Consider the following 19,705-nt stretch of genomic DNA (forward strand, 5'->3'; position numbering starts at 1 on the left):
AGCCCCTTTCCCGGGAACTTCCAACTGGAAAGTCCCCGGTGATCCCCGGCAGTGGGGTCGAACCGTCGGGATGACCGTGGTGCCCGGGAGGGGCCCCCGAATGCTGCCGGAGCTGTGAAACCGGCCCCGAGCCGCGCACCCGCCCCTCCCGGTGCAGCTGCACAGCTCCAGCCCGCCGAACACCCAGCACGGCGCACTACCGGCGGCGCAGCGCGTCCCGGGGATTTACCGGGAGCCCAGGATTTATTGAGTCCCGGGCCACCACCCCCTCTCCGGGGAATCACCTCCCCGCCGGGTCATCACCTATAATGTGTGCACCGCCCCCCCTCCCCGGTGCCCCGTGTCCCGGAGCATCACTCCCCTGGCGGCATCATCACACACAGCCCTCCCGGTGCCCCCGGACCCCTGTACCGCACGGCCGGTGCACCGCTCCCCCCAACCCATCCCGGGGCATCCCGCCCTCCCGGGGCGGGGGGAGGGGGCTGGCGGGGGCGGGTCACCCCCCCGCCGTTACATAAGGGGTTACGTCAGGGCGCGCGGCCACGCTCTTATCCCACCGCCGCCGCCGCCGCCGTCGCCGTTCCCCCACCCCGCCCATTCACACGCCGCCGCGCAGCGCCCGGCCCGGAGCCGCCGCCGCGCCCCAGGTGAGCCCCGCGGGCCGAGCCCGAGCCCGCAGCGCCTTCCCCGGGCCGCACCGGGAGGGACGGGGGGAAGGGGAACGGGGGGAGCCCCGCGGCGGCGCCGGGGCTGCCGCGACCGCCCTGTTTACACCGGCGCGGCGCGTACCACCGTGGCGGGGGAGCGGGAAGGGCCTGCCGCCGCGCTGAGCCCCGGCCGCGCCGAGCCGCGCTGGCGGCGCCGCGACCCGGCTACCGCGGCCGGGGCGGGAAACCCAGGCCTCCCTTTCCGAGTACGCGGCCGGCACCGAGGACAGGCCGAGCCCGGTCGCGGCGGCCGCCGGCCCCCCCCGGCGCCGCGGTGGTTCGGCCCGCGCGGCCGCGATTGGCCGAGCGCTTAAACGGGCCGGCAGCGCGCGCTTTTCCGCCCCGCGGCGCGGCCGCGGCATCGGCGCGTGCCCCCTCGCCCGCGCGGCGCTGCCCGGCACGCGGGGCGGGGGGGGCCATGGACGGCGGCCGCCGCGGGACACAAAGGACGGCGCGGCGGCGGCGGGCGGCTCGGCGCGGGGCCATGGCGGCGGCGGCGGCGGGGCCGGGCATCGGCGGCGGCGGCGGCGGCCCGCGGTACAGCCTGCTGGCCGAGATCGGCCGCGGCGCCTACGGCGTGGTGTACGAGGCGGTGTCGGGCCGCAGCGGCGCCCGGCTGGCGGTGAAGCGGATCCGCTGCGACGCTCCCGAGAACGTGGAGCTGGCGCTGGCCGAGTTCTGGGCCCTGACGAGCCTCCGGCGGCAGCACCCCAACGTGGTGCGCTTCGAGGAGTGCGTCCTGCAGCGGCACGGCCTGGGGCAGCGCATGAGCCACGGCAACAAGCGCAGCCAGCTCTACCTGCGCCTCGTCGAGACCTCCCTCAAAGGTACCGGCACCCCCGGGGCACCCCCGGCACGGCCCCGCGCCCTCCCGGGCCGCCCCCCGGCTGCCCTCCGCACCCGCGGCCTCCAGCGGCCCCGTCCCTGCCCCCCGTGCCACCCATCCCCGCCCCTGAGCACCTGGGGCTGCCACCCATCAGTGCCCCCCACGCCCAGATCCTCCTGCTCCCTTCCCAGGTGAGACCCCTGGAGCTGGGGTGCCCCATGCAGGACATCCTGGTTTTGTTTCTCCTTTCTCCGTGGACAACCTTCCACCTCAGACACTGCTGCTGCCCTCCCTTGCTCCCCATCACGCTATTGCTCAAACCCTTCCTGGGTATTGCCTGTGCTTAAGAGCACCCAAAGCTTCCCTCAGCTCTCACAATGCCCTTCCTCCCACCCTGACTCACTGCTTTTCCTGTTCAACTGCCCCTGGGCTCTCCCCACTGTGCCCCTGAGCACCCATCAGCCCTGCACTCTTGGGGTCCTCTCTGGGGTATCTGCTCTAGGCTTGTTCCCATTACCCATCTCTGTCCTGTCCCTGCAGGGCTCCCCAACAGGGTCTCTTTGCTGCCACTCACCCTGAACACACCTGAGGGACCCATGTTCTGGATTCTATCCCCCCATGCTGTGCCATCCCCTCCACTCTCCCTTTCCTGTGTGATGCTCCCAAGAACCATTCCCTAAGTCCCACCCATGTCTTGCAGCAGTGCCAGTGGAGTCCCTCCATGTGCCCTGCGGTCCTGCCCCCAGTCCTGAGGGACCCTGTTGCCACCTCCAGCCTCAAACCTAGCCCCTGGGGGACATCCCTGTGTGCTGGAGCCCTGTCCAGCACTGACTTGTCTTCCCTTACCCCCCAGATCCTGAGGCTCCATCTGCTGCCCTGGCCTGTGCCACAGCCCACACACATCCCCTTGGGGACCGTCATAGCCTGTGCCCCAGTCACAGCAAGGGGACATCTTCCCCTCTCTGCCCAGTGTACTGTCCCATCTGCAGCCTGTTACAGCTAAATATCTCACTGTCCCCATGTCCCACCAACTGCTGGCTCTGTGGGAACAGCCCTGGAAGCACTAATGCTGTAGCCTGGGCTGATACCCTCATTTTCCTCTGGGGACCCTCAGCAGCATTATGGGGCTGTTGGGGGTCACCTTCTCCTGTCACAATCGATAGTTGCGATGGTGATATCTCCGAAATGCTCCCTCCCTCTCCTCCCTTGGCTGCTTGTCAGACCCAGCTTTGCCAGTGTGGAAAAAGATGTGGAAAAATACAGGAGCCCTGTGCCCTTGATGCCCCTGTGCCTCCCAGCCTGCTGTGAGCAGAGCTGATCTCCCCAAACTTGTATGCCAGGATTCCTGTCAGCTCCTTGGGGTGCTCTGTCTCCCTCAGCCCCCAGACCCTGTGCCAGGCAAAGAGTTCATGAAGAACTCCTGGGATCCATCCTCTGAGCAAACCTCTGGCTCTGACTGTCCCTGCCTTGCCTGTCACCCTCTGTGTCCCTGGTGAGTGGACATGTCCAGACGTGCCTGGCCTCTCTGTGCATCCCAGCTCCTGCTCTTCCTTCACACAACCACCCAAGGGAGGCTCCCTGAGAAGGGCAGTGTCCAAATTCCTGTACAGCCAGGGCACACAGCTCCCTGGGAGAGCAGCCAGCTCTTCCCTTTGGGTGTGTCCAGCTGTAGCAGGAATAGGGGGTCCTGCCTCCTCTGACATGTTCTGTGCCCTGAGGAGGCTTGGCTTGGGGGAATGCTCTTGGGTAGCTGGAGATGCCCCATCTCCAGGTGGGGAAGGAGACCCATCTCTGGGGGGCATTGAGCCTCCTGAACTCCCAGCAGTGGGGAGGGCTTTGCCTGCCCTGGTCCTATGGCCACCCCTCAGAGGGGAGCAGAGCTGGGCTCCCAAAACCAAGCTAGAGCAAATTCTCTTTTCCATCTGCCCGGCTGCCCTCGGGGCTGTGTTGTGCCAGGCAGCCTGTGCTCGCTGCCTTCCCGAGCCTTGGGGCTGGTGGAGGTGGATAAATATTTTCAAAACAAGAAGCTGGAGCTGGATGAGCCCTGCAGGTCTCCTGCTCTCCTTCCCTGGCGGCAGCAGAGCGGTGGCCGTGGAGCTGTGCTGCCGTGCCATTCTGCACGACCGCAGCTGGGCTATTTACGGGCCAGCGCAGATGCTGTGCCAACGTGCTGGGGCTCAGACATGGCGAGGATTAATCTGAGACTTTCTGAACCGGGAGCGAGACTGCCGGGATAGCAGGCGGGCTTTGGTCTCGGCTACGGCACAGAGCCTGAACCTTCATCATTTTAACGAGGTGTGGAGTAATTAAATTTAGGGGCAGGATGTGAAAAGGAAGGTGGAAGCTCGGCACTGAGCTGGAAGAGAGGCACCTGAGCCCTGTCACAGGAGCACCTCCAGTGCTTGTGCACATCACATGCCCCTCTTTTGTTCCTAGCATAGAGCAGTGACGGAGCTGCCTTAAGTGAACAGGTATAAGGTGTTGATTCCTGTTCCTCCCATGTCATCTGTGGGGCCATCAACCTACCACCAGCACTCAGCCTCACTCATGGGCTGCCCTGGCATCACCTGTGTGTGTTGTCATCATTCCAACTGCCTGGAATTCCGTGCTGCCAGCTCCTATCTCTCTGGTGCAGCCTCCTTGCACAGAGGGAGTCAGAGGTTACATGTGTTTGTGGGCACTGGGATGCTGCTTCTGCTCTCGCAGGATTTTTATTTCCCCTGTGAAGCTAAGCAAATTAGCATGCTGTTAATGAGCTCCCCAGGGGGGTGGAGGGGAGGTGTGTGTGTGCTGCTGGAAAGATGGAGTGCGAGTGTATGCCATGCTGTGTTTGGGCAGGGAGCACATGGGGATGCTGGCTTGGTGATAGAGAACAGGTCCAGCCTGTCATTGGCATCTCCTCAGCTTTTGACTGCTTGTCTTCAGTTTGCTAACATCTCATCTTTAGGGAGCGTCTTGCCAGCTCTTTATGTTTAAAGCTGTTTGTTTTGAAAGCAGGAAGATGATTTAACAACTAAAACACTTTCAGATTATAGAAAGAAAATGAGGAAATATTACTTTTGGCTTAAGTCTCTACTCACAATGCTCCACCCAAAGCGAAGTGCCTGGTGCTCACAGCAACTGCTGGATCCCCATCATTTTTCATGTGTTTGCTGAGGTTCAAGGGCCAAGTTTTAAATCAGAGCCTTCCTTATGCTAAAAAACAAACCTTGTCTTGTCAAAAAAACAAACCTTGTCTTGTCAGAGCTAACAGGTCCTGGCTGCTGCTGAGTCAGTGTTTGAGCCACTTCCTGTGGGAAGGGGCTGCCAGCAGTGCTGTGTGGATGCTCTCACCTGTCTGTGTGTGAGGGATGTGGGGCTCTGCCGTGCTCCCTGTCATGGTTTGGTTCCTGGCAGAGAAGAGACAGACACTCCTGCTCCGTGTTGGGGCTGTATGGCTGCAGAGGGGAGCAGGAAAGCCAAACCCTGTGTCCTGCTGTGATGTCCCTGGGATTTAACAAATCAAAGTGGTGGCAGCTGTGTGAGCTGAGGCTGTCCTGGCTGTGCCAGGGTCTCTGTTCCCAGGACAAGCAGACTCTTCTTCAGCTCCCATGCTCTCATGCCAAAGGTGGCTTGCACCAGAGAAGTTGCCTTTCCTGGTCAGCATTTTGGTCTCCAGAGCCAAGCTGTCCTGTGCTGCTCCCAGCAGGTCTTTGGGCTTTCATGGAAGTGCATCCAGTGCCCTGTGTAACTCCACCCTGTTCTTTCATCCCCTAGATCTAACCTTCAGACTTAATCTCAGCAAAAAATTGCTGAGGATGGGGAGGTGCAGCCAAATCCTTCTGTTGTGCAGATTTCAATTTCCATAGCAGTAGCCATGGATACAGACTGTTTGTGCAAATAACCAATATTCCCACCCACACTGACTGCTGACCAGTGCAGCCCAGGGCTGGGTGTCCCTGGTAGTCCTTGGCTTTACCTGCTGCTGGAAGTTTCTTGCTTTCCCAGATGCTCTCTAGGGCTTTGCTCAAACAAAACCCAACTTTGTCAAATGGGTGGAGTTATTTAACTGCTTTCAAAAACACTTGAGTTCAGCTGTGGGACTTTTTTAGCTGTGGCAGAGGTAAGTGGTGTCCTCCAGCTTCTCTCTTATGGTGCTTGAGGAGAAGAAAATCAATTTCTAGAGCAAAATGATGCTCTGCTGGTGTGTGTGGGCTCTGCCAGTCACCTGGGTGCTCTCTGGAGGAGACTTGGGGTCTAACCCTGGGGTTTGCATTCCTGGCATGAGCTAATGGGGATGGGTCTGTTGCCAATACTCCCTGAGGCATCCTGGCATCTCTGGGGAGCACTAGTGGCAGACTTGGCCCCATTAGCTGATATTATGCTATTGTGTTCTTCATGCATCTAATTGATGTGCAAGAGAGTTCTTCCTTAGGCAGGAGTTTTATGGAGTAAAGCCTGAGATGCTCTGAGCTTGAGGAGCTCAGTTTGATGTCTGGTGAAGGAAGAAGCTGTTTGAGGTGTAATACTGAGTAGTAGGAGTACTACAGTCACAAGTGTGGCTGACATTACACTCAGCAAACATTGTTTGCAGCATAGACCTCCAATTTCCTTTCATTAAAGACTTGTTGGCACTTAATGAAAGCTGGACGAAGTGGCAGAGTTTCCTCAGCACAAATGCAGTCCTTAAATGCACAATTTTGGTATAGGAAGACCCAGAGGCCATAGGGCTTGGACGCTGGGGTGGCCACTCTTGGCAAGACTGTGCTGGCACAGTGTTAGGGGCTGTGATTTATTCCAGCTCCAGTAAAGTGTGTGGAACAACCTAGCCTTTGCCTCCTGCAGCAGAGCTTAGGTGGGAGAGGAGGCATTCACAGAAGTGATTTTATTTTTCCTGTAGACTCACTGCTAATTGTGCTTTTAACCTCTGCTGCTTTAGCTGTCAGAGCCTGGGGAGAATGGCCTGCTGGTAGGACTGAGGAAGATGTGTTCTCTGCACTTTGCTGGGAGGAAGTCCCTGAGCTGATTCCCAGCAGTGGGTTTGGATAAACACAGTGCTGGTGTGTCCTGCTCAACAGGATCCCAAAGCACTTGAAGCCACACCAGTGGTGCCTTGCAGTGCAATAGCTCCCAGTCACATTCCCAAAACTTTTACTATCCACATAAGCCAGACCTGTTCCTCAGCCATCCTGGGTTAGTGTGGACTTTGAAATGTGTCTGAAAAACCCATTCTTTTATCCCTTTTGGTCAGGTGAGAGGATCCTGGGCTATGCAGAGGAGCCTTGCTACCTGTGGTTCGTCATGGAGTTCTGCGAAGGGGGAGACCTCAACCAGTACGTGCTGTCCCGAAGGCCCGACCCTGCCACCAACAAGAGCTTCATGCTGCAGCTGACCAGTGCCATTGCCTTCCTGCACAAGAACCACATTGTCCACAGGGACCTGAAGCCAGACAACATCCTGATAACTGAGAAATCTGGCACTCCTGTGCTCAAGGTGGCTGACTTCGGGCTGAGCAAGGTCTGTGCTGGCCTGACTGCTCGGGGCAAGGAGGGTGGGCATGAGAACAAAAATGTGAATGTGAACAAGTACTGGCTGTCCTCGGCCTGTGGCTCTGATTTCTACATGGCACCCGAGGTGTGGGAGGGACACTACACTGCCAAGGCTGACATCTTCGCCCTCGGCATCATCATCTGGGCCATGATTGAGAGGATCACTTTCATTGATGCCGAGACCAAGAAGGAGCTGCTGGGGACTTACATCAAGCAGGGGTCTGAGATTGTGCCCGTTGGGGAAGCGCTGCTAGAAAACCCAAAGATGGAGCTGCACATCCCTCAGAAACGCAGGACTTCCATGTCTGAGGGGATCAAGCAGCTCTTGAAAGACATGTTGGCTGCTAACCCACAGGATCGACCTGATGCCTTTGAGCTTGAAACCAGAATGGACCAGGTTACATGTGCTGCTTAAATTCAGGGCAGAGCACCACTGTGCTTTGCAGCTGGGTAAGTGATGCACATTTTTTGTCTTATTTCTGTCGGCTGTACTGGCCCAATAGTGCACTTTGTAGTGACACAAAGGAGCCTTTTATGTTCTTAGAGCTATTTCTGTAGTGACTCATCAGAGCCCTGCTTCTGAGGTTGTTTTCACCTATTCTACAGCAAAAATAAAGTAGAGGTGAGAAATAGAATTAGCAGCTGCACATCCTGTCACTGCCCAAGGGCCCAGTGGAGCTGGAAGTGCTGGGCAGGAGCCTTGCTCCTCAGAGGTCCTCCTGGCTGGTGGCTGAGACAGGCTGGGGCTCAGCAGAGACACCTGCAAGCACTTGATCTAAAGTTTGGTGACATCTCTCTCTCAGGGTCAGGGAGGGGTCTGCCAGTTCTGCCTCCTCTGCTGTGTGATGTAATTTCCACAGTCTGTGCTGGAGCTCCCTGTCTAGCACCATCCCCCTCCCCTGTGACACTTGGACAGGACACCTCGGGGCCCAGCTGGCTCAGAGAGTAGGCACCAAGTGGCACATCTGCCTTGGCACAGAACTCTTTGCTTTCACCTACCAGGCATGTGGGTCCATCTTGTGGCTCTGTTTCATTTCCCTATTAAAGGCAGGACTTCCCTTTGGTGTGAACGATAGTGGCCCAAAACCAGGAGATGCTCTGGTCTCCAGCATCTGTGTTTGTAGACCTGTGTCTACTCAGGAAGGAAGCTTAAAAACAGCTCTGCTCAGATTGAGCTCAGCTCTGTCCAGAGTCCCCTCCCTTCTCCCCCCCTGCTAAACAGCCTCAAGCTCAGAGGTCCTGATCCTGAGGCCTGGGTGGTCACACATGGTCTGGAAGGACCCCAGGGATGTGGTGTAGCTGGCAGTGTCACTCACCAGTGACACAGAAGGACTGGGAGGTGTTGCCTACATGGCAAAGCTTGCCTGTAAACAGAAGCTGTTACTAAGGATTCTCCCAGCCAAACATTTCAATGAAACTGAAGAATTACAGATTACCAGGGGTGAGGTTGACATCTTTCCAGCCCACATCCTTTCTCAGGCTCCTGCAGAGCTGCCTGCCCATTTCTGGTCCCAGGAGATCTTTGACAGCCTGGCTGTGTCAGGTGCTGGCATCACCAGCCCTCCCCTCACCCCAAAACCACACACAGCCAGCTGGACTGGAGCTGACCATGGATGCAAGAGTGTAAAGAGGGAGGAAATCGTGTCCCTGCCCAGCACTCACCAGCTCTCAGCTGATGGCTGTGTGCTTGTCCAGCTCTGAGAGCAAGCCCCCAGCAGCAGGTGGTGGGGAAGGTGGAGGTATTTTGGCAGGTTTTGCTAAAACCCCTCATTGCTGCCACCTGAGGATTTCTGAGCTTATGGAAAACGCTGTGGTGCCTGACCCCCCACCTCTGTGTGCCCAGGTACACTCTGTGCTGTATGTAGAGAAACAGGGATGGAAATTAAAAGACCCATTGGGTGGGTCTTGTTCTTCTCTGTTGGTTTGTCCAAACTGGTTCACAGACCATCCCCTCCGCACTCTTCCATCACAAAATATTTAACGCCCATCTCAAATGCGAGTAACTGGTTCAAGCACTGCTGCCTGGGGCTGGATACTGGTCCCAGTGCAAGTGTGGGCTGGGGATGAGGGTGGGGGAATGAATCTGGAAATGTGAGCCCTTCAGATGGGTGTGCTCCAGCCCCGGGGCAAGAGCACACACCCTGCCCTGTGCCCCGGGGCGAGGCGTGGGGCTGTGGGAGCAGCTCTGCCGGCACGTGGAGGGTCAGGCCGGGCTCTGCCATCTGCGCTGGCTCTGTGCTGACACGATGCTGCTGCGTTATGCAACCAGCCCCTGCCCTCGGGGGGAAATTCATCCTGCGCAGTTCTGCGGAATAGTACATGAAGGGATAACAAACACCGAGGGGACAGTCCTACCCCGCGGCTGTTTGCTCAAACCCAGCTGCCTTCTGCAGCCCCCCTCCCACTCCATCCATGAGTCTGCACCGATGGCTCCATCATGACACAGCTGCAGCAGCCAGGGATGCTCTTACATAACCCAGCCTGGCACATGGTTGCTTGGCCCAGATAGAGCCCAGCACCTGCCATATGTTCCCTGCAAACCCAGAGGATCCCTCCGCCTCACTCGTGGGGCAGCCACAATATTTGGTGCACTTTACTGTATGGTCTTCCTGGTGTACTTGTGTATTTAAATCAGCCTTCTGGTTGCTATTAAATGTAAATCTTAAATTGGAAACCTGCTTGAGAAGCTTAAAATGGGATTTAGAGCAGGACCTGAATTCTGCTCTCAGGTAATTTTAGTTGACCGAGAAACTCACGTAACCTCTTCCAACTTATTTGTGGCACTGGTGTGTCGCTTTGCTCTGCTGGGTCTTGCAGCAGGTTCTTCCCCAGGACAGTTCAGACCTGCTTAGCCTTGGTTCATGTCATAACCTGAAAACCTGTAACCCTCCCTGACCAGGGAATTGGATTTTTGCTTATTCTTTCCTATGCCACTGACCTCTTCAGATTTCACTTTGTGTCTCAGCAGCTTCAGCTTTAGTTCTGCCATAGATGCTGTGCACACCTGAGAGCTTCATGCTCTGTTACCCTTCCAAAATGCAGGTAGGAAATGTCAGTTCTCGGACAGAAAAGTGTTTTTGGCTTGGTTTATGCTGGACACTGGGCTGCCTGAGGTGGAGATAACTCATTATCTCCTTGCTTTTCCCACTGCTAGTGGCACTGGTGCAAATAGTTTCAGTGGAGGTGGGCAGCATTTCTGTGGGAGAAACAAAGGTATTCTCTTTTTAATTTTAACACTTCTTCCCTACCTTCTGCAAATGTTTAGATAAAGCCAAGTTTATCTACAGCTCTCTAGAGTTGTTGGCAAAAGCTGCCTTTTGGGCAAAGAGGACAAAAGCCTTTATAGTACAATTAGGAAGTGGCTGGGTTGTGCTGGGTATCTGCTGATGGGTCTCTTTCTGTGATAGCCCAGCACTAACTGCCCTGCCCACTGGGGAGTGTTTCAGCCTTCCTTGCCAGTCCTGGAAAGCTGGAATGATTCTCTTTTCCTGCAATGTGAACATCTTTCATTCTATGTCATTTTTGTAGTTTCCCTCCAATTCCCTAGGGATGGTCAGGGGCCTCCCAGAGATGCTGCTCTGGTGGGATGCTCTGATGGGGTGGCTTTATGCAACCCCTAGGGAGGTTGTAGAGGAAAAGGTACAGTGGCAGTGTGGCCTTTTGCTGCTCCCTGTAGTGACACAGGGACCTTGGCCACGGAGATACAAAGGGCGAGTACAGCATCACCCGCCACTGACATGTGTTTAAGAAACTTGGTAGGTTTGATTCACACAGGACATCAAACTACAATGGTTGTGATCGGTGTAGAGGCAGCTTGTTCTGGTAGACTTGTATTCCATGACATTTTCACCGTGGATAAGACAGTTGGTCTGATTTTGGGTGGATAATTAAGATGAATCTGTGCAGGCTGCAGCATCTCAGGGGCTGTTGTGACCAGGAAGGTGTTCAATAGCTGCAGCCAGTCTGGTTTTCTCCAGCACTCCTCTGTCACTGGGTTTGATTATTCCAGTTTCAGCTGAAAGTGGCTGTTTGTATTTGCATTGTTCTGCTCTTTTTACAACCAGGATCTGATGCTGAACAAGCTTTTCTGCTCATCCTGCATGATGGTGTCTACCCTGGCCAGAGCTCTCTGGTGCTGTGCCCAACCACCCCCAGCACTGCTGATAAGCTGCTGCCCTGTGGAATTTCAGAGCTGAAGGAAGGACAGGGATCAGGGACACAACAGCAGCTCTGAAAGATGTCAGCGAGCAGGGAGTGCTGCATCAAGTTAGGTCTTGGTTAGTATCACTCAGGTCAAGCTTTACTCTCTGGCCTGTTAAAGGACAGCAATTTCATTCCTAAAGCAATCTTGGTTTTGACTTTGGACAGTTTTCACTGTTGTTTTGTGGATCTTGGCATGGACAAAAGCCACAGGACAGTAATAGCAAGATCAGTTCCTCTTCATAGCAGTGAATGCAGCATCACAGGGGCAACCCCACAGAGTGGTGACATCCTTATGGGCAGTGTTGATTCTACTTGGAGTAAAATGAAGCCCTGAGAGTGACCTGGACCATGGACCATGTTGCCTCTGGCCAATTGTATTGGTGTTTGTGTTTGCTCACTGTCACCCCTGCTTTGCCTTCTGGGAGAGGTCACTGCAGTTGGATTTAAGGATGCACCCAAGGAACGCATCACAAGTATAGGTACAGAGCATGATGGAAAGCTCAGGAGATAAATCAGGCACTCAGCTCCCTTCCCTCACACTCTGTGTTCCCACACAGGGGCAGATGACATGGTTAACACGAGGAGCTGCTGGGTTATCTCTCCCTCCTCTGCACCGAGTCCTCTCTGACGTGCAGACCCCACTGCCCCTCTGTGTGACCCACACATTGGTGTCATCTTGTGTGCTGGGTGAGGGCTGCATGGGCTGCTGGTTCACATCCTGCTGATGCCAAATGAACATTCGAGCTGATTAGAACTCTAAGTGGCATCAGTGGAGGGATTAAAAGCTCTTGAACAAGCCCCTGCAAAAACGTGCGTCAGCAGGGTGAGCTCTCCTGTCTCAGAGCAGTGAGCTCAGGGCTGCTCAAGCAAGCACCTTCCCTGATAATGTTCCTGCTCCAGGGAAGCACAAACAGAAACCATGCCCTACTTGCTAACGAAGCTGCATCATAGGAGCAACCTTCCAGAAGGATTCTTGTGTGTTTGCCCTGACCCGATGTCTGTGTGCCTCTCGCCTCCTCAAACAGAAAGGCTTTATTCTGATGGCAGCCTGCAAAAGTGGCATCCCTTTGGTTAACCTCTCCTGGAAAGGAGTGCCCATGACCTTGCCTTCTGCTCTGAGCAGCCTTGTCCTTTAGAAATGTGTTCCTCAGACAGGGATTTCTTTAATGAGATTTCTTAGGGCTTAGGTATTGCAGTAATTTGCTGGGCAGTATCATTTCTTTCTGCAGCGGGTCTTTCCCACTGCTCCTTTGGTGTCTCTGCAGAGCCTCTCGCCCATCCCTGGTGGGGTGGGACCTGCTCCTGCTGAATGGAGGAGCTAAATCCATCCCCCACATATTTTTCCAGCTAACTGTCTGCATTTAGAGCCTATGGACCACCCCACTGCTTCCCAGCACAACCACTGCACTCAGCTCTGCTGGTGCCTCCTTGAGTTTGGGACATCCTAAAGGATGTATTTTCAGTACAGACATGACATCATGTGTATGTAGGTGTGCTGTTCTTCTGCTGTCGACAGGGAATTTTCTGGGTTGCAGAAAAACTGTGTGGAAAACACTGGTGGCTTATGTACAGAGTTGAGCATTCCCATGTCCCTGAGCTTGGAGGACAGGAGGGTGCCAGGGCTGTGGATGAATGGGTGCAGGACCTCTGCTGCTACAGGAACCATGGGGGTTGCTGTCTGTTGAGGCTTCAGCCAAAGCAGGGATTGGTGCAGCAAATCTAACTCTAAACTCTAAAATCCCTGGCACTGAGCATCCTTGTGGGCTGAGCTGTAAACCTCTCATTCTCTGCTTCCAGTTCCATCAACTTGGATTTTACCCACCAAACCTCTCCTGCTCTGCTTCCAGTTGCACCAACCTGGATTTTACTCACCTTTTGCAGAGCCACTTACAATGCCTGAGCTGCTGCTGACGCAGCAGGCGAGTGGTGCAGGGCTTCTCTGGGGTTGCAGCTTGTTCCACCTTTCCTGGTGGAGTGCAGGGAGCCAGCACTCACAGACATGTCACATGGACTCTCAAGGCCAGGCTCTGCTGTGGGAGCACTTGTCCTTGTTCCAGCAGGACTGTGACTGCAGGGAGCTGTGTGGAGTGGGGGTGTGAGGAGATGCTCGGCCCCAGCCAGCGTGTCCCAGCTCAGCCCCCGGCCTGGGGCAGCTGGATGTGTGCTGTCCTTGGCAGTGTGCTCCATGCACTGCTGTCTGAGTCCTTCTGGGAAAAAACTGACTGTAAACTGAGCCCAGTTCCTATCTGGATCAACAGCAAAAGCACTGGGCAGTAGAGAGATGTGACAGCACTTGTTTTGGGCTAACTGGGATAAGTGGGCAGGTGGTAGGAGCAGTGTCCTACACTCCTTCCATCCAGGAGCCAATGCCTGCAGTCACAGTGCAGTAACTGAGACAAACCACTGACAAACCTGACTTCCCTTTCTCCTCTCTTATTTTTTTCTTGCAGATTTGTTTACCAGGGACCCATAACCTCCATTATTTACATGCAGCAAGGAAGTCAAAGATAAGGGAAGATGATGATACAGAAGATCCCTGGTCTACAGGATCTCCGGCAATGTGAAATGTTTGGTGTTACTTTTTTATGTTGGGAAGGGGTGTTGTGGGGGTGTGGGAGGGGGCTGCAGGGGCCTGTGGAAGAACACAAGCTGGCAGCTGTCACACTCATGAGACTTTGAAACAAGATCCAGAGAGCAGAGCTGCCCTTGTCCAGCCCTCCCCATGTCTCCTGTGCTGCTGTTTGACTCAGTAGGTGTTTCTAGGAATGTGGTTCTGTAAGGAAGTGGGAATCTGCAGCCTGATGGTGAGGTGTGCTGCCAGGCACCAGCTCAGAGTCCAGCTGGGCACAGTTTTTGGGTTCAAAGGTATTGATTTTGCCTAGGGAAAATGGGAACAAAGTGATGGCTAGGTTTGCATTGGGAGTGCAGTGCTTTAGGAAAAATGAGTCTCTTGGACCACATGTTGAAGCAGCTAAGTAACTTCATAGCCAGGCAGCTCCTGAATAGGTGGTGCTGCCCTGGCTTGTGAGCAGCTGCCATTAGGATAGAGTAGGATAAACAAGCTGGAAAGCCATTTGGCAAAGCAGGTCTTCCCAAGCTGGATTTCATGATCATCTTTGTTACTGTCTTTCTATACAGAGGGAACTGAGGAGCTGCTGAGTACATTTTCAGGTTGACATCATCTAAGTACAAGAGAAACAGAAAGCAGTCCACTGCTCTGATCCATTTAATGCCAAACTTCAGTCGATAGGAACAATGCTATGGAGAGAAGGAGGTTTGGCCTTAATTGGTCATGGGCTGGATTTTAGCCTCCCACAGGACACTTTTCCCTGCTAGCTAATGATCTCCAGGAAGCAAAAGGCAATGCTGCTGTTCACAATGGGTTACAAGTATAGTTCAGGTCAGGAGAATTGGAACCTCAGGCTGAGCACTTAAAACTCCTTGCCTATATATAAAGCAAAACTCCTGTTCCAGGGCTGCCCTGTGTTGATGATCTTTAGACTTTGCTCACTGTAAATGCAATGTAAAGCACCACCTCTTCTCCACCCTGCAGCTTCTGAACCACCTAAAATGTTTCTCTGCAGGTGAAATCACCAGTAGTGGTTTGGGATGTGGTCTGGTCTGACCCAGCATCACTGCTGAGCTGTCAGGGTGCTCAGTCTGGAGCTAGCCATGGTCACAAGCAGGAGAAGGGTCCCTCTGGTCCCCTCATCCCTGGCAACCTTCCTCTGCCATCACTGGAAGGTTCCTAACTGGCAGCACCTCCATGTCTCTCCTCAGTGTACTACACTGACCTCACAGGAATGAACGGAAATGGAGGAGATTCAGGTGGGCTCAGGCAGAGCAGGGAAAGGAAGGAGGGGTTTCTTCTCTTCCATCTTTTCCAGGACACAAAGCTAAAGCTGTGGCTGCTGGAAGGCCTGGTCCTTCTAAGGAGGACCAGGAGGCTCCAAACTGCCTGTCTGTGACTTGTGACGGTTTGGACAGCACAAATGCACTGCCAAACCCTTGTTCTCACACTGTGCTTGTGTTTGTCCCTAGGTATGCTCCTGTGAGCTGCAGCTGGGTGGGTTTCCTGCAGCTTCCTGTGCTGCATCCCACAGGAAGGGGAGAGTGAACCATTTAGCTCCCAAGTGCAGTGTTAGTGCCCTGATCACTGGACCATCCTTCCTCCACCTGGCAGAGCCTTTGCTCATGACTGTTAGGACTGTTCTAACCGAAGCCTGGCCTGAACTGGTGCAGTGAGAGGGCAGGAGGTGAAGCTGGAAGGCAGTCAGTGGATTGCCCTGTTCTTCTCAGGACAGGAGTGAGTCCAGCAGGCCCTGGGAGGGTCAGCCCTCTTGGTCCACTGCTGTTTCAGGCCATCTTCAAACCACACGTCTCCACCTCAGCTTTTGCATTGCAGATGTGTTTTTCAAGCAGCTTGATGTTAGTGAGCTAGACCGTAGTGCCTTACTTAGGATTTAGCAAACACTTCCAAGGAGGAGTCCTAGGGCTGCTAGCCTTTGGCCAATGTGGATGTTTCCCTGGGTAGTTTGTCATTTCAAAAGCATTTCTCTGATTTTGCTGCTGTTTGTGCTCAACTCCCTGGACTATATAGGAACCTGCCTTGTGTTTACAGCTCCCCACATCTCTCCTTCAGTTACTTTGGCCCAGACCAGCACTCCCTCTAGAACAATATGGGAACAGGGAACAGCTCAAACCTGCATATGCTGTGAGATGGAGAATGTTTAGGCTTCTCTTCCCAGGTGGGTCTTTTGGGCCTCACCTGCCCAGCCCCTGAAGGCCAAACTTCTTCCTCTGCTGTGGATGTTTGGCACTAGGATGTACTGCTGGGAAAATCCAAGTTTAAGAAAGCAGCACCAGGCCTGTGGCCCATTTCCCAGCTCAGGGCCATGCTGTCTGTCTCTTCCTGGCTGCAGTGATGCTGAGCATCCAGGTGCTGGGGGTAGCTGGTTAGTATGGGGGGAGCCAAGCCACCCTTGCAGAACCCTCTGGGCTCGTGTGGCCCCAGATGGTGCCCATGCCAGGGGAGTGATTGTATGAAACTGTTTACTTCTGATTTTGCTGTTTACAAGAGGGATGTGGGGTGGGTGGGGGGAACAAGCCAAGCCTCAGGAGGATTGGGAACTGTGTTATCTGCACCAGCCTGCAGCAAGGCTGACACCACCGGCATCATGCAGGTGTCACGGGGATCTCCCAGCCAGCTTTGGTCCATGGGGAGGAAAGCAGAGGTGGAGCTGTAGCCTAGTGGGGTTAGATTAGCTCCCCTATATCCCCTTGCTGCTGTGTTTGAAGTTCAGCAGTGCTAGTGACAGATAAGAGTTACCCCTGTGGTCTTCCTTTACTCCTCAGGACCCAGCTCCTTCACATATCACAGGCTCCCAGAGCCTTTCTGGAGCAATAAGATGTAAAACAAGTGTTACCATCGTCGTGGAAATCCTCCGTTGTGTGCAGTGTCTGTCTCCTCCATATGCAGTATGAGTCTGGGTTTAAGCCTGCCAAGCATCACAGGGGAGCTGCTGCAGGCACACACTGGGGTTTGTTTCCCTGGGCTTTCTGCAGGTCAGAACAGGGAAACATGCTGCTCCTTTCCTTCCTTACCCCAGGCCTGTGCTGCCCAAGCCTCACACTACAGCTGCCTGGGGCAAGGGTGCTCCTGGTCCCCCTTTTTGGCAATGCTGGCATGGGATGGGTGAGCAGAGCTCAGTGCTCCACTCCTCACAGCCCCCATCCCATCAGCCAGGGCAGCATTGGGAAAGCAGAGCCCCCATTTCCTTTGCACCGGGGGGCAGCCAATGCTTGTGCCACTGGCGTGGGAGGAGTTGTGCCAGTGGCTCCTGTGCTCCTCAGCTGGCCACAGGCACATCCATGTGGGCCCTTCATGTCCAGAAGCATTTTGCACTTCAGGGCAGGGTGTCTGGTGGGTGTAGCTGGAAGGGAAGTGCAGGGAGCTGCTCTCTTCCAGCTGTGATCTGCCAGATCATTTCTCTGCAGCCTGCCCAAATGCTTTTAGCCCTGAGGGTGTCTAGGCTGCTGGAAGAGCTCACAGGGGCCACACATGAGTGCCTGGTGTTCCCAGCCTGGTGCCTGTTGCCAGCAGCTGCCCAGGCCAGCATGGACCTTGAGCTCACTCACCCAGCAGAAAACAGCAGCTTTGCAGGGTGAGCTGCTTCCCTACCACACCAGAGGAGTTCTGTGTGAGCCCCAGGACAGGGGCTCATGGCTGCCCCTGCCCTGCTGAGGGCTCTCCTGGCTCCCCACAGCTCCTGTCCTGAGTTAGCAAGAGCAGAAGGCTTAAACCCAGACTCCAAACTAAAGATAATATTAGTAAATGAGTCTGTATTTTTCTTTTTTTTTTTTTTTTGCACAGAAGCTGGTTATCTAGGACCTATGTGTGAACAACTTTATATAAATATTTTTTGTACTTGGTTTCCTTGGGTTAGTATGAAACATTCTATTTAAGTTTTTTGAACACTGTGGATCCCCTGATGTGTATGAATGGCAGAGGCTTTGTAAATTAAGGGACGTTTGTGTGAATAAAGCTATTTGATGGGGTTGAAAAGCCACAAACAACTTGAAACATGAGCTCTTGTGTGTTTGTCCTTTGCTGTGCTGGCAGCAGTGGGGTTGAAAGGGTGTCCCTGGCAGCAGTGGGCAGACCAAGGCCCTAAAGCAGCTCTGGCTCCATCCTGGAATGCAGGTCCAGCTAAGCCTGAGCTGGAACTGGGCTAGCTGGACTGACCTCGGGGCTTAGGGCACCAAACCAAGGCACCCTGGCCACTGCCAACCAGAATGTGGCTCATGAGGCACTTGTGGCCCTTTATCCTTGCCCTGGATTAGGATTAACCCCATTCTAGATGCAGACACCAAGTAGGACATTGTGATTACTGGGACAGGCAAGCTTGGCCTCTTGCCCCTACAGAAACACCTCCTTATCCTGCCCCTTCCCCCTCCTCTGGCCACAAGTTGGCAACCCTGTGGTTCAGGAGCCAGAAAGGACCAGCAGCCCCTCACCCAGCTGGCTGCCTGCTCTGGGGGTGCCTGCAAACCCCACAAGGGAAAGAGCCAGCAGAACTGCTATTTGAGTAGCCACAATAATTTTCTCCCTTTGCACAGATCCTCTGCCCCGAATCCCAGGTGACCAAGCCGGTCACAGCAGCTGGGAGCCTCCAGCGCCACAATTGCTCTCCACGATGAGAAAAGCATCACGAGGCTGAGCTGCATCCTGTAGCCACGAGGAGTTTTCCTGTGGGCGATGTCCACGGGAGTCCAGCAGCCTGGGGCCACCCGTGGGACACGGATGTGCTGGCACCCGCCAGCCCTTGCGTAACAGCCCCGCAGCCTGGCACGACCCGCGGCATTGCCGGGACGTGCCGGGCAGCCAGTCCTCCCCTGCGGCAGCCCCAGCACGGCCCTCAGCATTGTGCTCCTTAATCGCTGCCGACAGGCTCCTCAAATGGATGTTTTCAGCCCAGTGGGGCCGGCAGACCACAGCCCAAGCGATGCCTTGCCCCCCTCACTGGCTGGCAAGGGGGCCCAAGCGGAGTTTCCTCCTGCTTCCTGCTGGGTTATCTCGGGCATTGGCTGCTCAACACCCGCTGTGAGGGGCAGCCTGGGGTGCTCAAACATCCCCCCCCAGTCCTGCCTGCAGGCTGTATTGGCTCCAGTCACACTGGCCCCCAGTGTGGGACGAGCCCCAGGACTGTCCCTGTCACGGTGACAAGTGCAGCTGCAGAGACCCGCTGTGCTACACTGCTGTTCCCCACCAAATACAGTCACCCCCAAAACCTCTGTCACAAATGCTGTGGCACCTCCAAGAACACTTCTGCTCTTGTGACTTCCCCCGGTTTAAGCTACACCAGTGACAAAGTTCATGTTGCCTCCAGGCTCATGGCACCTCGCTCGACTCTGTGACCAGACACAAAATGTGCTCCATGAGCCCCACAGTCTCTGACTCCCAGCTCAGCACTTGAAAATGGGATGAAACTGAACCCCAGCAGGAGCTTGGGGTTGGAGCCTGGCTCACCTCTCACGTGTGCTACAGGTGAGGAGCTGGTAAGGGCAGGTGACCACACAGCACAGCAGAAAAGCACCATTAACAAGGAAGTTGATATCAGTCACCAGGAGAGATGTTTCACTCTGGATTTGCTCTCTGGAGACCTGCTATTTCGTATGCAAAGAGGTTTGCTGAACTCCACAAAGGTGCTTCAAGCATTTGACAGCTGACAGGATCCCCCAGGAGCCACCAGCCCTGTGCTCCTCAAGGACCAGGAGTGGGGCACGTGCTGGGGCAGAACTGCACGTGGCAAAGGCCACAGCCAGGCAGCAGGGCCAGGGTGGGAAAGGCAAGGACAGCCCTGGCAGCCACTATGGCCGTGAGGCCAGTCACAGCCCTGAGTGCCAACACCAGCCTCACCTGGAGGGTTTAAACCTCAGAG

General features: G+C 55.0%; 1 protein-coding gene across 1 annotated transcript; it reads left to right on the forward strand.

Moving 5' to 3' along the window:
* Positions 1 to 1,110: 1,110 nt before the first annotated feature.
* Positions 1,111 to 17,847, forward strand: STK35 (serine/threonine kinase 35). The gene is made up of 3 exons (XM_021527399.4): positions 1,111 to 1,534; positions 6,764 to 7,511; positions 13,715 to 17,847. Exons 1-2 carry the CDS (start codon positions 1,126 to 1,128, stop codon positions 7,474 to 7,476), a joined length of 1,122 nt encoding a protein of 373 aa, XP_021383074.3. The 5' UTR covers positions 1,111 to 1,125; the 3' UTR covers positions 7,477 to 7,511; positions 13,715 to 17,847.
* The last annotated feature ends 1,858 nt before the right edge of the window (positions 17,848 to 19,705 follow it).

Source organism: Lonchura striata, chromosome 20 (assembly GCF_050655825.1).
Source record: "Lonchura striata isolate lonStrDom1 chromosome 20, ASM5065582v1, whole genome shotgun sequence".
Taxonomy (NCBI): Eukaryota; Metazoa; Chordata; class Aves; order Passeriformes; family Estrildidae; genus Lonchura; species Lonchura striata.